We start from the raw sequence: 16,833 nt of genomic DNA on the forward strand, positions 1-16,833 counted from the left end.
TCTTACCTGTCTGCAACCCTTCTCCCCAGACTATCACGTACCAGGCTGTCCTGACCACTGATGGCTTCAGGTCCTACATCCTGATGCTGTACCAGGACGGAGGCATGCAGTGGGATTACACCAGGCTCCCTTCCACCAATGTGCTCATCGGCTACACCAGGTACAGCAGCTCAGCACCCCATCCCTGCCTCCTCTGGCACTGGGATGCATCCCTCCCACAGCTCCCACTGGTCAAATCCTTCCCCCATATCCCAGGGAGTGCCCTACAAGGATGAGGGCAGCCCAGATGTGGTCTGCATGCCTATACATTCTAACATATAGAGGCCTCACAAACAAATTCACCCCATTAGGGACTGGATCATGCTGCAGCACGCTGTCTTGCTGGGCTGTGCTTGCTGTAAGATCCACAAATCCCTCTGGAGTGCTGGGCCCCCAGCATCCTGGTGGTTTGGGTGGAAGGAGTGGGAAACAGGGGATGTTTGCTGAACTTTGCACCAGCCGAGGGAAGGGATTTCCGTGCTTGGCCGGAGCAGTTGCTTCCTGCCTCCTCGCATTACGTCTCTCCCTGTTCACGCTGTCTCCAGGGCTTTCTCATTAGCTGCCTGCTGCAGCTGGGTAAGGAAAAGGTGGCCCGGATGGGAAGCACAGGCAGCACAGGCATGTGTGTGTGTGTGTGTGTGTGCCTGTGTGTGAGTGATCACTCGTGGGTTTCTCCTCCAAATCGCCTGGCAAAATGCTGGAAACCATGGAAGCTGCTCGTGGGGGTCTCCAGATGCCTGTGGGCTCAGCCCCTGGTGCAGCAGGAGTGTTTGCGGCACCCAAAAAGAACTGTACCCCACAGAGAGGAGGAAGCAGGCTGGGGCAGCTCATGCCTTTGCCCTCCTGTCCCAAGAGCTGTCATGTGGGTGCTGCAATTCCACTGGCATGGGGTCAGGATGGCTGGAGGGCAGGCTGGGGCTGGGGCTGGGATAATCCCACCCAGGAAGAGCAACCCTTGATTTTTCCTTTTTTTCTCTTCACTCAGTGGGGATGGCTTTTACCACAATGATGACCTGACTAAGAGACCTCCAGCTGCCAAATATCGCCCTGACCAGTTCAGGGGCTACAACACAGGTAGTGCCACACAGCTGGGGTGGGTTCACAAGGAGGGGAATATTCCCAGGCAATGAAATCTAGCCTGCCACTGTGGCAAGGCCCTCACTGAGTTCTCAAGGCCAGGCTTTCCCCCTGAAGCACATTTCCCCTGGGTATCTGCTATGCCCTAAGGCTGAAACATCCCTGCTGTGCCCATGGTCACTTTCTGTGCCAATGGCTCTGTCCCAAGGCTTTCTTTTTGACAAGAGCCTCTCCCCCTGTTTCCCTTCTGTTGAGTGGCTGTTCAACATACAGTGGAAGTCAATGTGGGTTTAGCTTCCAGCATCAGCACCGCATGACTCTCACCTTGAGACAGAATAGCCCCTGTAGTCCCCTTGGCCAGAGGTGACAGCTCGTGCTTTCTCTCCCTGCTCAGACCTCCGTGGGTTGTGGATTTACAAACTGGAGAGCCGCGTGGGCACCAACTACCGGCTGAAGTGCCTGGCGTGGACGGGGCAGCAGCAGGAGCCCCGGGCATGGAGCCAGGGCCTGCCCACCTGCCCCTGCTCCCTGCAGCAAGGGCAGCAGGACCCACGCTTCAAGAGCAGCCGTGGAGGCAAGTGGACATGCTGCTACCTCACCCTCCCCATCCCCAGGCTGTCCTTCCCCACCTTTCCTGCAGGGGTGGCTGGGGTCCCACCTTGCAGGGCGGGCAGGTGACCCTAAGGAAAAGGAGAGAGGGACTGGCCTACCCTTCAGAGACAGGAAAAGCGAGGAGGATTGAGAGCTGACCTCTTCTTGTCTTATTAGACTGGCCAGAGTTGGTCTGACCTGCATGGGGATGCTGGGGACCAGGGTCTCCCCACTCGGATGGTCTCCATCAGTTCCCCCAAACCCCTGTAGCACTGTGGGTGATGTGGTGGCAATGCTGGATAACGAGGAGCCAGCTCTGGCCCAGCCCTTGCCCTGAGGCAGGTGTGCTGGCTGGGCAGAGCTGTCTGAGGCTCCCTGGTGCCCCTTTCAGGCAGGTGGGGTGCCCGTGTCTCCATGCTGCACTCGGCCTCCCCCAACCAGCACGGCGCCGGCGTGCGCTGCCTGTACGACAGCCAGGACCAGCTCATCGAGGGCAGGCAGGAGAGGTACTGGAGGAACTCCAGGCAGGCGTCACCCTACCGTGGTAAGCACAGCCAGCCTTGGCATCCCCTGCCCGAGGCTGGCATTGTTTAGCCTGTAAATAATTTTAATCTCTGTGCCAACCTGTTTCCTGACATGCTGTTTCCCTTGGAGGGAGTGTGGAGCTGCCAAAAGCCTCGCCTGGAACCAGCCCATCTCCCTCCCCTTCCCTTCAGCCCCTCACTGTCCTTTTTGTCCCAGACCAGGAGCTGAAGCTGTATGACTGGTGCTGTAATCGGGCGGGCAGTGCCCACCTCTGCGCCCGCTACAGCGAGAAGAGGCCAAAGATTGGCTGTGATGGATACCAGTCCCCCAGCACGGGTGGGTCTGCAGCTCATGTGCACTGGGGTGGTGCTGTCTTGGTGCCCAGGGCTGGGAGGGGAGTGGGAATGTCCCAGCCTCCCTGTGGTTCAGGCAGCAAGAGCCCTGAGCAGATGGGGAAGGGTTTTGGGGTGCTCATATGCAGGCTGTAACATGCCCTGGGCTGTGGGGGGTGTGGAGGCATCTCCCTCAGCACAGAGCCACCAGCACGGTCTGGAGGTAATGGCACTGGGAGGTGAGGAGGGCCACAGCAAATGTGGCTATGGTGTAAGCTGACGTGGGGCTTTCTTGCAATCCTTAACAGATTCCTCTGAAGAGGCAGAGAATGACTCAGATGAGCAGATAGGTGAGCAGGACTGTGGGGTCTCCTTTCCCTCTCTCCCTGTGCCCCTGCAAGAAAATGTCCTGGGGCTCCCAGCTTGCCCCTCAGGGAGAAGGTGGCTGAGCAAATCTCATTTCTTCTTTGCAGATGGAGAGGACAAGTAACTGGGAGGTTTTTGCACACCTGCAGCACGTTCTGGGCCATGGCTGATCCTCAAGCCCTTCGATCTGCTCTTCCCCCGTGTCCCCCACAGAACCCATCACCCCTGCCCACCACGCAGGGCAGCTCACTTGGCAGTGCCTGCAGTTGCCTGCCCTGGCACAAGCTCACATTTCTAACCCAGACTTGTCCCAGGGATTCAGTTGCTTTAGTTGTCCTTTCCCAGATGCAGCTGGGGGGGCAGAACTGGTGGGGAGGTGGGCAGGTACCCCCTGCTGCACACACCACCTTGTCCTTCCCACATCCCGCTGTGCTCCCATGCTGCAGGGTGAGGCTGGACCCCTGGGAAAGGGTTAAACACCACACATGGGTTGACTGTGGCCAAGCCCTTAAATGCCAGGGTGCACCAGGCTTGTCCTGTGAGCCTGTCCTGTCTTGTCCCCCACTTCTGTTTCCCAGCCATCTCTCCCTGAGTGGTCCCTGGGCCCTGTCTCTTCTTCAGGAGAAGGGACTATCCTCCAGATCAAGCCAGAATCAGATCAATGCATCTGCTGGGTGTGTGAAGGCAAAATGCAACCCCATGATCAGAAATGTTGGAAGAAAAATCTTTTTTTTTGTGTAATAGAGCATCTTCCTTTCTTAAAAAAAATTAAATCATTGTGAAATCTTGTTTGTTCAATAAGACCTTGGAAGGGTTTGAGCATCAGTGATCCTGCAGCAGCCATGTCCTCTCCAAACTGGGGTGGGAAGCAGTCCTCTCCAAACTGGGGCAGGCTTGGAGCAGCAGGATTACAGGATATTTCTGTTCCTGGCTTTGGTACTGGAGATGCAGCTCAGCCAGGGTCTAGGGCAGTGAATGGGGTGATGGTTGGGGATCTGATGGGGTCTGATAGTCCCTCCTTGGGTCAGCATCTCTCACTCACCATGGCTGAAGGGCTGTGGGATGTTTGTAGGGGCCAAAGCCTGCCCAGAGTGATCTGAGCCACTGCAAGCAGGGTCAGGAGACTTGCAGGTGTGTAGGGAAAATGAGGGGATGAAGCCACCAAAAATTTACATCCATTTTCACTTTGGCTCTGTGGAACAAGCAGAAAGCAAGGACTTGAGGGCTCAATGATAGTGAAGCAGAGACCCTTGAGGTGCAGACAATTTAACAGCAAGCCAACATTTTTGGTTTATTCTGTTTGGTTCCTAAGGGATTACAATCACTGCATTGCCCCACCTGACCCTGATCTCAGGGGATCAGCAGGGTCTGTTATATTGCACTAGCACATTTCCCTGGTGCAGGCACATTCAAGGATGATCCCAAGGTGTCTCTGCAGGTCCTCAGGAAAGGTGAAATCTTTCTGCTCTGGTCACCCAACATAAACACACATTCAAAAAAGCACCTCCTCCAGAATCCTCCCAGAACTCAAAAGGCAGCTGTCTGTCCCTGCTTCCATGTGTTGCTGCTGCTGGAGACCTCGAGAGCGAGCAGTGGAGCAGGCAGCAGTGTCTGGCTCCCCTGTGAGCCTGGAGGTGCCAGGAAAGGACTGGTGCCAGGTTAGGGCTGCTGGGGGGGCTGGCTGGGAGGCACAACGTGGGGTCTCTGGATTCTGATCTGTAAAGGAGGAGCAGGCCATGCTGTCAGTGTGGCCCTGGCTCTGTGCTTTGTGACGCTGGTGTGGATCCCAGTGCTGGCCAAAGCACCGGTGATGCTTCAGGGTGAGGCACAGCTCCTGAGCTCCCTTGAGGCACAGGGCCAGGATTCAGAGCCCAGCACAAAGTTCCCAGCCCCAACACCCCATGGAAACAATAACCTGAGGACAGACCTGGACTGAGGGGTCAATGGCCTGGAGCTGCAGTTTCCAGTGCCTTTCCAGGGATTGGGTGGGCTCTGCTTGTTCTCCTGCCATCATTAAAGCTGGAGCAGGGAAGATGAGTGGAGCTTGAGGACTGGGGTGAAGCAGAGCCTTAGTGGGGGGAGTTTTATAGGCATGTACTCACAGGAGAAGGGCCGTGTCCTCCACAAGGTCTCCTTGGCCCTGAGAGGGGGGAACAGAATAGGGAGAACATGTCAGCAGAGAGAGAACCCCTGCCTGCTGCTGGTGTCTGGGTCAGATGGCAGAGGGGAGCAGTGACTGACTGATGGGGCTGTAAGAGGAGGAAAAACCCCAGTTGTGCACACACAATTTCTTGCCTTGCCACAAATGCAAATGAACCAAGGAACTCCCCAGAAACCCTGGCTCCAGGGCTGGCAGGGAGCTGGGAGCAGGGGCAGGACACAGCTCCAACCAGAGCCAGGGAGATCCCCTGGGTGTGGATGCCTCTGCAGGACCAAGGGCTGGGGAGTGGGGAAGGAGATGCTGGTTCTTCTACCCCAGCCTTGCACTTTGCTATTGTTCTGTTAACTCCCTGCTCTTCAGAAGAGCAAGGTCCAATTCTCAAACCACTTCTCCCTGCTCCAGACCAGCTCTTTCCAGACCCATGTGAATTGTAGTGGAAATCATTTGGCTGGTATGCAAATTAAAATTAAATAGAAAGCCCATCTGTAACCAAGTATTGGGTGGGATGAGGAAGAAATACAAACACTCCCTAACGTGGGGAAAAAGGAAAGCTAACATTCAACCCACTGATGCTATTGCACCCCTGAGCAAGAGATGTCTGGAAAAGGGGCTGGAAGATATTAAAAGGTCACCCAACCACTCTCCCAGGGCAGCATCCCCCTGCCCAAACCAGATGAGTTCTACCAGTGGTGGATCTTTCAAAGGAGGATTTTGGATCAGTTTTTCCCTCTTACACTCAGCCCCAGCCCTGTGCAGGCCCAGCCCATGGCTCACCCCCGGTGCCGGCGGTGCCGGCGGTGCTGGCGGCAGAGGCGCAGGGCCAGGCAGGCCGTGGCAAACAGGAGGCAGAGCAGGGCCAGGGCTCCCAGCAGGATGCCGAGGAAGGCAGCCAGGCTGATGGCCAGCCACTCACACCGGGGGCCGGCCGGAGAGTAGATGGAGAAGGACAGGCAGCTGTGGGTGGGGAGGGAGGAGCTGTGATGCTGCAGGAGAAGGGGCTGAGCAGGGCGGCCTTGTCCAGCCCAGGGTGCTGCTACCTGCACATGGGCCCCTCGGGCAGGTGCTGGCATTGGCCACCGTGCTGGCAGTAGCCCATCTTGCAGGGGGAGATGCAGATGAAGCCGATGGTCCCCATGTAGTGGAGCTGGTAGCCTTTGTAGCCATACAGAGAGCAGGGGAAGTAGTCCCTCAGCTCATCCACTGTCACTGGGGAGGGAAAGCAGCAACACCTCTGGGTGTTGTGGGGCCATGGCATTCGGCCTTGCAGCCGCACCCCTCGATGCTTCCCCGAGCCTCCCCCAAGTGGATCCATGCCTGAGGTTGGGAGGCTGCCCACCCATCTCCCCATGGGTGTGAGCCAATCCCGGGGCACTCAGGGTTATGGGGACAGTGGGGACAGGGGCACTCCCCAGCTGAGAGCCAGGAGCACTCACGCTTCACCAGGTCGGTGATGTTGTCGCGGTGCAGGCGCTGGAAGAGCAGCCCCGGGCCCGCCTCCCGCCGCCGCCGCCCGTTGAAGGCGCCGGTGATGGCCGCGGGCAGCTCCTCGTTCAGGAAGCGGATGACGGTGCCCCGGCTGTCATAGGCGAACTCGGACACCACCACGAAGGTGAAGCCATCGCTGTCTGTCCTGCAGGGAAAAGAGGGCGGCTGGTGGAGCTGCTACTGCCTCTCAGAGTGACTGAGCCTCACCGTGCCTCAGCATTCCCATTTGGGCGATGGCAAGGAAGGGATGAGACAGGAGGGGAAGGTGCCAACAGACTTGTGTCTCCAAGGGTTTGCCAGCATCACGGCTGGAAATAGACTCTGAGCTGGGGGGAAATGCTCTTGGTGCACCAAACCCTCTGGCCCTACGTTCAGCCCTGCCCCACCTGATCCTTGGAGTGGTCACAGGCTGCTGCACATCTGACTCACATCTGGGTGATGTTGGTGTTGCTCTGGAAAGCCTTTACCTCCAGGGAGTCCAGGATGGCTGAGACCTGCAGCAGGGGGAGCAGGAAGGGATTAGGGGAAGGCAGAATGGCACCAGCATGGGGAAAGGTTGAAGAGTGATGCAGGCATTGTGGCCAAGCCCCAGGGGCTGCTCTGGCCTTTAGTTCATTTGCTGGGGATTTGGTACAGGGCCACAGCTGCAGCCATCATCACGCAATTGGTGCTTCCTCCCTCTGGGCTTGTGGATGTGCCGGAGCCCCAGAGATCCCATGGGAGGGTACACAGAGGCATGCCCACCCCCATGTGCCATGCTGCCAGTGTGCCAGTGTGTGCCCTGCTCTGAGCCCACCCCTCCAGTGACATACAGTGCTGTTCACTTCCTCAGCAGTGGCGTTTTGCAGTGTCCTGATCCTCATCTGGATGCTTCTCCGAGGGAGACCTGCTGGGGGAGAGGCACAGTGGTGGCTCTGGCACCCCAGGAGCAGGGTGAGTGGGGCTGGGTTTCACCCCATGCTGGGCACAGGTACCCACCTGAGCTGGGCAGGGGCTGAAAGTCCCCCCCTGCCACCAGGCAGCGCTGGTCGGTGAAAGCCGGAGGGCAGGAGCAGGTAGGGGCACAAGTGACGGGGTGAAGGTGGCAGTGTCCCCCGTTGCTGCAGTAGCCCTCAGGGCAGGAGTGGTAGCCACAGGCTGAGCCACAACCTGGCCTCTCACCTGTGGGATGGAGAGCATGGAAGAGGCATGAACCTGGCTGCAGAGCAGAGCCCCAGTCTCTGAGCCATCCTCAGCTGCTCCATAAGGCCTTTCTCCCAAGTTTTGTTTTGTTTTTCTTTTATGTGTTAGGAATTTTAGTAATAATTTAAGGAAAAGCCCCACTCCCCCTCCTTCTAGCTGGAGCCATTTGCCCTTCTTAAATCTCAGCATTAGAACAAGAGCAAAAGCCATCAACTCAACCCCACCAAAGCACTCTGAAAATAGGGCTTGATTTAGCCCCCAACCTCCGCATGTGCATTTGAACTTTGCTGGGATGAGAATTTTTTTCTCAAGGACAAAAATTGCATGGGAAAAATTTCTCTTCCCAGAGGATTAGTGAGATCAACAGCCTGGGAACACGAGTGGTGGCTGGACTCTGGTCCCTTCTGTGAACGACACCAAGGGCTTGGGCACAGAGCTTGAGCAGCTCCCCCTTCTCTCCTCTCTGGCTCAGGAATTCTCTTCCACAGAGCCTGGGGTGATGGGGACAAGGACCATGCCTGCCAGGGACTCCATACTCACTCTGCTCACTGGCCAGGCAGGAGCAGATGTAGCTGCCCACAGTGTTGGTGCAGGTGCTGTTCCCCGGGCACTCCGTCCCCTGCGTGCACTCATCGATATCTGCTGAGACACCTCACCATGGCACCGGGACAAACAGCCTGGCTGGGGCCCCAGGGCCACGCTGTGAGCCCTTGTCACCTGAGCAGTGCTCTCCATCCCCTGTCAGGCCAGCTGGGCAGGGGCCACAGCCACTGGAAGGGTCACATCCCACGCCAGGGAAGCATCCCTGGGAGCAGCGGTCTGGAGGGGTCTGGCAGAGGGCACCTGAGTAGCCGCTCTCGCATCTGCAGGCGGCCAGCTGGGAAGGGGATAGTGACACTGGCTGAGGGACCGTGAGGAGGATGGGGGGACAGAGAAGACAGCCAGCACAGCTGGCATGGGGACAGGCTCAGTGTCCATACCACCAAGGAGCTTTCTGGTACACTACCTGCAGGGAAGATTCCCCGAGAGTGACAGTGTTGCTGTAGTCACAGTCCTGGCTCCTGCTGCATCTGCAAAGGGTGAAGCGGAGCTGGAGGAGTGCAGAGACGTTGTTGGAGCCCACAGCCTCCAGGTTGATGGTGAATGGGGCTGTCCTACGGGGCTCCCATACGAGGGTGCCATTCTCTGCCAGGAGGAGAGGTAGCAGTTAGAGGTGGCAGAGGAATTCTGTCCCATTCCTTCCCATCCCAGCTGCTCCATCTCCCCTTCCTTACCCGATATGTTGAGCTCTGGTGAGAGATGGGGAATGAAGCGTGCACCCTCCCCCACGGCACGGTACTGCCTTGTGACCTTCTGTGTCCTGAAGGCTGTGATGGATGCGTCACCGGTGATGACAGGAGGGAAGGCATCTGAGGAAAAAGCAGCCCAGCACACATGTGGCCTTGTCACCCCTTGGCTCTGACTCCCTCCTGGTGAGGATGGGACCCCAGGCAGATGCTGTCATGGCTGCCCACCAACAAGGCCCTTATGTTGCACAGCATGGTGGCATCTCCCAGGTTTGGAGAGAAGCCAGAAATGCAGTTCCAGGAAATGCAATTCCAAAACCTTGATGGCAACTGTCCTGCTGGTGGCATCTCCCAGGACTGGAGACAAGCCAGCTGGGCAGTGCAAATCCAAGACCTTGGTGACTTCTCTTCTGTCTCATATGAAGCAAGAGAGCCCAGGAAAGGAGCAGGGCACTGCCCAGTCACATCCAAGCCATGCCCTCTCAGAGGTGAGGATGTGCTCCACTTACTGAGTGCTGTCTTCCTCTGCTGGAAGTCGGCTGCAAGGCTCTGGGTGGCCAGGCCCAGGGCCAGGTTCCCTGTGCTCAGTGAATCAAAGATGCACTCCTTGCTGCCATGACACTGAGAGGCCACCAGCTCGTACTGGCTTTCGTTCTCCTGCCGCAGCCGAGACAAGAAGAAGGGTGTGAAGTTCAGTGCTGGTGAGTCCAGAGGCTGAGTGAACAGGCTGTGCTCCCCAACAGCCCCTGCAAGAGAGCACACCATGGGTACAGGCCATTTTAAGGCTTGTTGTATTTTAGAGCTCCTTTTCACAGAGCAATGAGGACACCAAACACCTTCCCTTGACATTGCTTTTGCTCAGGCAAATGTTTAAATATCTCAAGCCAAAGCATGGCCAGAAGGTGCAGGGAGCAGAGGATCATCAAGAGGGATCCTAATCCTGGACTTACAGGTCATCCCATAGCTGTAGATCTCCTCCTCACTGCTGTTCACAGGGATGCTGGTACCATTTGGCATCTGGAAGTCATCTGCAGGGTCATGGTCCCACACACCTGGTGGAGCATCACCAGAGTGCTGGAATCCCCATGCCAGGGCTGACCTCCTCTCTGGTGCTGGCCAGTGTTTAGTTTATACCCAGGTGTCCCTGCCCTCACAAGCACAATGCCCCAGTTTTCCACTTTAGAGTGGGAGGAGAATTTGCACCCCAGCTCTGGCAGAGCCCTCACCCAGGAGGCCGCTGGTGCTGTTGCGGTACCAGTCGGGCAGGCTGCACACCACACTGAGGATCCCAGAGGTGGCAGACACAGAGACAGCCACGCTCCCATCGAGGACAGCCGTGACAGAGGAGGAGTTGACCAGCAGGACACCAGGGCTGTAGTACACCTCGTCACCCAGGTCTGCAGGAGAAAGAGAACACAGAGGGATAGTCCGTGTAAGGCTGGCACCTGAAATGGCAGCCATGGATTCCTGGAGGGGAGTGCTCCCCATCTACCCCACCCAGACCAGAGACAGGCGCAGGCGAGAGACATTTAATGGATCTCAGGATGGCTGCCCTAGCACTGGGCAGGGCTGGTCCCAGGGGATGGGGACATTTCTGGTTCCCCTCACATATATGTAGTGTTTAACAATAGATCCTGCTCACCTTGGGAATAGGAAAACTGGATGGTTTTGTTGTTCAGGAGGACATGGATGTCATCCTGGCTCCCCAAGGTCCACTCAACCTGAAAATCATGGTGGATGTCCCAGTCAGTAGCTCTGCTTGTCCCTTCCTGCTGTCCCTCCATGCTGGGAACAATTCTTAACTCTGTCCTCCTCCAGCCCAGGAAGAGAGGCCCAGCCCTGGGGCCTGTGTTGGTGTGCTCTCCACCCCAGCAGACACACAGTACAGCAGCTTTGATGTTTGCACAGAAGAGGACAGAGAGCTGCCCGTCACCTTGGCAAGGGGCACACCCAGGCCACCACCACTGCTCAGCTGGCCTTGACAGCATGGAGAGCTGTGCTGGGGGGCTCCCAGCTCTGAGCCCCCTCCTCATGCTTTTCAATGCCTGTTCCTGGTGACACCAGGACATTCTGATTAGTGAAGCTAAATGAGTGTAGGGAGCCATGCTGCAAAGTCAGGAGAGCAGTCACTTGTGCTAAAGTGTCAGGACAAAGAGTGTGCAATGGAAAAGGTGAAGCAGACCATGTTCCTCCAGAGTCTCCAGCCCTTGCTGGCCTGTTTGCAGGAGGTGTTAGACCTCTGCCTGGTGAATATTAGTCCATTTCCCCATAACAGTACTTTGTTGGAATGGTGGGAGGTGGCAGGAGAAGGAGAGGGGTTGCCTCTTGGGTCCCACCCACTTGTAGGTGATGTAGAGGTTATTCCCAACTTGCCAGAGAGGTCTCCCCCATTAGAGGACCAAACTCATCCCAGGGCACTCCTACTCACTGTTGTGATGGTCTTGGAGATGTACTGGGCAGCAAAGGCCACAAAGTTGGTGGCCTGGGCCATGCCAGTCTGTGCTGTGCGCCCGTGCAAAACGAAGCTGGTCCGGGCATCACTGGCCAGCAGCAGGACAAAGTCCCCAAGCCCATTGAAGGTGTAGGTGAGTCCATCCAGGGTGGTGATGTGAGGGTCCCCAAAGGCACTAGCTGGGGTCCAAAGGAGATGGAGACGTTTTGGGCAGAGGAAGAAGAGCAAATGCTGGTGTCATTTCAGGGAGGAGAGCAGCCCCAGAGCTGCTCAGTGGTGGCTCAGCTGTCCCCACTGGCATGGTGCAAAGTGTGGCTAAAGCATGGGGTCCATGCCCAGCTCAGTGCCCTGGCACAGCAGAGGCAGAGCCCGGGCACTCACCAGGGGTGGGTGGCACATATCCTTCACAGTCAACCCTCGGTCTCTTCTCAGCAAACCTGGCACAGAACAGGGGCTTCCCCACACGCCGGCAGCACCAGTCGAACGCTTCCAGCTCCGTGTCTGGGGAGGAATGTGATGGGGTGTGTCAGGGCTCTTGCTCTGCCTATGCTTGATTCTTGGGGTATTTTAGGGTGAGGGAATGCCAGTTCCCACTCACCAGTGGCAGCGTGGAAGGGGGGGCTCCATGCTCTCTCCTGCCAGCCTTCAAGCAAGCTCCCACCTTGGTACAGACACCGTACCCCAGCTCCAGCTGGGCTGGGGGCCGCAGTGCGCAGCATCCTCACGGAGGCGTCTGCTGGGCCTGAAATAGTGTGGGGGGGTCACAGCTGCCCCCAGAGCAGGAGGGGACCATCCCCCCACCCTGCAGCTGGCCCTGGGGGCTGTCCTTGGCACCTCTGCTCCAGCGGTAGCGGGGATCCCGCTCTGCCTGGGGCCGGGAGCAGGGGCAGGGTGGCAGCTGGCTGTTCCAGGTGGCCGGCTCTGGCTCCGTGTCCAGCCACGCCAAGCACTGCAGCCTGTAATTCACCCGGGAGCGACTGTCCAGCCTGTAAATCCACAGCCCACGCACATCTGGGGGAGCAACCACAGAGCAACACTGCTCAGCCAGGGTGTCTGCCTGTGCTGAGGGATCCCGTGGGACAGCTGTCCCTGGCCACTGACCTCACACGAGGTCTCCAGGCTCCCTCTAGAGCCAGCGGGGCTGTGGCAAGCCACAGGAGGATATGGGACACTAACAGTCTGCTCTGGGTGGCCAGCTCTTGCCCAGTGGCTTTGCTGGCCCAGGGATGGGTGTGGGGACATGCTCCTGGCACAGAGCACACAGCTCCTTCCATCCCCGCCCGCCCCAAGGACCCCCGGTGCCGTACCAGTGCCGCTGCTGCTGTGCTGGTCTGGTCGGTACTTGACAGCTGGTGGCTCCTTAGTCAGCTCGTTGTTTTGGGCATAGCCATTGCCACTGTGTGGAGAGAGGAGGTTTGAGGTCATCCTTCAACACAACCCTCCTCCTTTCCCCACAGAGCAGCTGGGGTGGGAACTGCTGCGTTTTTGCAAGAGAAGGGGTTTAAATGGGGCAGGATTGCTCCAGGAGTGGGAGCTGGGCTCTCCTGGGAGCAATGCCTCCGACAGCCTTAACACAGTGCTGGGACAAATCTCTGCTGTCCCCGAAGGCAGTGAGAGGCGTGCAGCACCTGCAGAAGCCGATGAGCACGTTGGCTGCAGCCAGCCTGCTGTAGTCCCAGCGCATCCCCCCGTCCTGGTAGAGCAGCAGGGCGAAGGAGCGGCTCCCATCGGTGCTGAGCACTGCCTGGTAGGTGCTCGTCTGGAGAAACCCAGGGCAGCCCCTCAGTGCTCCCAGAGCCTCCCCTGCTCTCCCTGCAGGGCAGACTGAGGCTTGAAACAGCCACCAGCACTGCCCTCTGTCACCTGGTGTGTGACTGCTTACCTGAGTGTCATCCCTCCGGGATGGGTACGCTGGAGCTTTCTCCCACGTCACCTTCAAGGTCCATTTTGCTACATAGGGGATTTTTAGGTATTTCTCAATCTTTGCTTCCACATCTCGGACAACGGGGTCTTGGGTAGAGCTGAGTGTAGAGTACTCCTGCCACATGGCAAGAGAGAGAATTAAATGAGTGAGCTGGGAACTGGATTCTGCCAGAACACCTCTGGTGGCCCTCACCTGGTACCAAGTGGTGCCAACACCCTTGGAGAAGTCTGCATCATCCCAAAAGGCAGCCACCATTGGCAAGCTCTCCCGGCCAGTGAAGCCCCGGGGCGGGGGGTTGGGGTTGGTTGGGACATAGTTGTCCGTGGATGGAAAAATGATCTGTCCGTTATCTGTAAACTAACCAAAAGAGCTTGTTATTTGCTGACTGGGATAGCTTTTAGCCTCCATGGGTAAGCAGAAACCAGCCATTTTAAATGTAAAAAAAAAAATATAGATTCCAATGAAATTTGGTTTCTGTTCCATTTCAATGTTAAGGTTTTTTTACCAAAAAGGCAGCACATCCATTATGTGCTCACCAAAGGGGGCACTCACATAGAGAACATCTCGCAGTGACTTCCCAAAGGGAAATCCAATTTCTGGCTTGAACAGGGGTGAGTTAAAATCCACCATCCTCCGGACGTACTCTTGATCCCCTGCTTCCACGCCAAAGGGGTAGAGTGAAGTTGCTGGCTCTGCCACGGGCAGGAGATCAATGAAAAAAGTGTGAAATCATTATTGTCTGCTTTATCCATCCTGCACCCAGGACAAACCCACCTGCTTGCCAGGATGCTGTGCCTGTGCTCTGATGGATTGTAACCCAATTTTCAACCCACTTTTGGGATGCTCTCAAATGTCCTACTTTGCCTTTTTCTATTAATCTGGCAGCCCAATGTGCAATGAAGATGAGACACCCCAGACCAGGCCGTACCCTCATCCATCCCAATGCTTGACTGGCTGAAAACCCCTTTCCTACTCCTGTCCTTGGGAAAAAGAAAATGTACTTACTGATAAGCTCATGGGTGGGTTTGGGCTCAGGTGCAGGAGTTCTGTGCCCAGTGGTGGTGTGGGCAGATGTGCTCAGTTCGGTGGATGGTCCTCTCTGTGTCCCAAAGGCTTGGGACAGGGTGGTGGCAGGGCTGGTGGTGGCTGGTGGTGTCACTGGTGCCGTGGTGCCTGGGAGACTCCCTGCCTCCTTGGCTGGGCTCACTGGGGCTGTGGATGCAATAGCTGTGGTGCCTCCTGCAGTGGTGGCTGTGGTGGCTGTGGTGGCAGAGATGTTCCCTGTAGTGATGGCTGTGGTGCTGCCTGCAGTCAAGACAGTGGTGGCAATGGTGTTCCCTGCAGTGGTGGCAGTGGTGCTGCCTGTGGTGCTGGCCATGGTGTTCCCTGCAGTGGTGGCAGTGGTGGCAGTGCTGTGTCCTGCAGTGGTGGCAGTGCTGTGTCCTGCAGTGGTAGCAGTGCTGTTCCCTGCAGGGGTGGCAGTGTTGGCAGTGCTGTGTCCTGCAGTGGTGGCAGTGGTGCTGCCTGTGGTGCTGGCCATGGTGCTCCCTGCAGTGGTGGCAGTGGTGGCAGTGGTGGCAGTGTTGGCAGTGCTGTGTCCTGCAGTGTTGGCAGTGCTGTGTCCTGCAGTGGTGGCACTGCTGCTGCCTGTGGTGCTGGCCATGGTGCTCCCTGCAGCAGTGGCTGTGGTGCTGCCTGTGCTGTTGGCTGTTTTCTCCTTCCAGGCAGGTGCCCCTGGAGATGTCTGGAAGGCAGGAGGTGACGTGCTCGCTGCTTGTCCCATGTCCTGGTAGCCGATGGATGCAGGGGAAGTGGTGTCTGTAGCTGACTCGGTGGCAGTCTGTCCAGCTGCTGCCACCCCAGTTGCACCAATACCAAGCAGGGACAAGGGGGCTGTTGTTGCCTCCTCTGCTGGGCTGTGCAGGCTGGGGAGGGGAGAACTGGACACTGCAGCAGCAGTGCTGGGACCAGGGATGCCCCAGGGTCCAAGAGTTGTCTCCAGCACGGGGGTTCGTGCTGCTGGGGATGGGACAGGCTGCCCACGTCCGCTTGCCTCGCTGTGTGTCACAGCAAGGGATGGGGCACTGCTGGTGCTGGTGGCCCGTGCTGTGGCAGATGGCATGGCTGTGGTGACACTGGTCACAAAGGTGTCCCAGCCTGTGGAGGTGGTTGGCAGGTTAGCATTGCTGGTGAATGTACTGGTGGATGGTGTGGTGGCTGGCGTGGTGGCCAGGCTTGTGCCACTGGCGTTGGAGTCAGGGACAGAGGTGCTGCTGCTGCTGGCTGAGGGTGCTGCAGCCTCGGTGCCGCTCTCAGAGCTGGTGGTGTCCACATGGGCAGTGGTGCCTGTGGCACCTGTCTGGGGTGCAGCTGTAGCCTCCCACACATTTGTGTGGCCAGCAGCCAGCAAGGTGATCCCAGCGGTGGGCTTGTTCTCAGTGTCAGGTGGCTCTGGTGATGGCCTGGCAGTGACAATCGCGTGGCTGGGAGCTGGCCCTGCTGCACTGACACCTGGGCTCTCCTCCGTGCTCACCTCCAGGAACCCCATGCCTGTTGCTTGCCCTGTGGTGCTGCCATTGGGCTGGGGGTCACCTGAAGCCCCCATTGCTTGCAGTGGGGCAGTCAGGGACAGTGGAGACGTGACTGCTGCCATCTCTTGGGGGATGCTGGTTGGGGACATCTCCAGAGCCATCCCTACATTGGCTCTGCCTTCCAGGAGAGGGGAGACGTCCGCTTGTGATGCCATGGGGACAGTGACTGCTCTGGGTCCCCCAGGGGTATCTGATACAGCTCTGCCGGTGCCTGGTGCAGTGTTGGGTGATGGCATCTCTGTCCCTGGAGCTTGCACAATCTGGGACCCAGCCCAGAGCACTGGGGTTAGTGCAGATCTGGGTATGACACCAGTTCCTGGGGTTGTTGAGCCTGCTGTGGGCCCTGGCTGGCTGTGGCTGGGGTGTGCATCAGGCACAGGCAGGGTGGCTTCGGTGTCCCCCAGCATTGTGGTGGCACTGCCACTGGCCAGTGATGCTGATCCCATCCCTGCTTCACTACTTGGAGAGTTGCTAACAGAGGAGGATGGATGGGTGGCTGGCACAGTCCCGATGCCAAACGCAGCGATGGAAGGTGGTGGTGCAGCAGCAGCTCGAGGGGCCCTGTCTGGCTTTGCTCCAGTGGTGCCCGTGAGGGATGAAGGCATGGCCATGCTGGGAGTGGCTGAAGGAGATCTGCCTGCAGCTGCCTCTGCTGTGGTGGTCCCAAGGCCTGCTGAGAGGGACTGAGGGAGCAGAGAGCCCATGGACTGTGGAAAGGGCCTTGGAGAGGGACCATCAGGGTCTCTGAGAGCTGCATGGGGGGACACACTCATGCTGAGCCCCCCTGGTGTGTCCTGGGTTTCTGGGATGGCAGTGCCTGTT

At 57.7% G+C, this 16,833-nt stretch overlaps 1 protein-coding gene across 1 annotated transcript; it reads right to left on the reverse strand.

The window, feature by feature from the left end:
- Positions 1-4,310: 4,310 nt before the first annotated feature.
- On the reverse strand, positions 4,311-15,968 carry MUC4 (mucin 4, cell surface associated). The gene is made up of 28 exons (XM_058031393.1): positions 15,464-15,968; positions 14,426-14,968; positions 13,973-14,112; positions 13,613-13,777; positions 13,379-13,534; positions 13,125-13,255; positions 12,804-12,892; positions 12,331-12,507; positions 12,095-12,238; positions 11,878-11,997; positions 11,473-11,675; positions 10,687-10,765; positions 10,271-10,441; positions 9,995-10,096; positions 9,554-9,790; positions 9,033-9,167; positions 8,765-8,943; positions 8,476-8,635; positions 8,299-8,397; positions 7,555-7,737; positions 7,389-7,462; positions 7,006-7,070; positions 6,525-6,721; positions 6,129-6,297; positions 5,866-6,045; positions 5,033-5,070; positions 4,858-4,949; positions 4,311-4,646 (listed from the first exon to the last, which is right to left on the reverse strand). Exons 1-28 carry the CDS (start codon positions 15,966-15,968, stop codon positions 4,590-4,592), a joined length of 4,590 nt encoding a protein of 1,529 aa, XP_057887376.1. The 3' UTR covers positions 4,311-4,589.
- Between the last annotated feature and the right edge of the window lie 865 nt (positions 15,969-16,833).

This window comes from Melospiza georgiana, chromosome 10 (assembly GCF_028018845.1).
Source record: "Melospiza georgiana isolate bMelGeo1 chromosome 10, bMelGeo1.pri, whole genome shotgun sequence".
In the NCBI taxonomy this organism is placed as follows: Eukaryota; Metazoa; Chordata; class Aves; order Passeriformes; family Passerellidae; genus Melospiza; species Melospiza georgiana.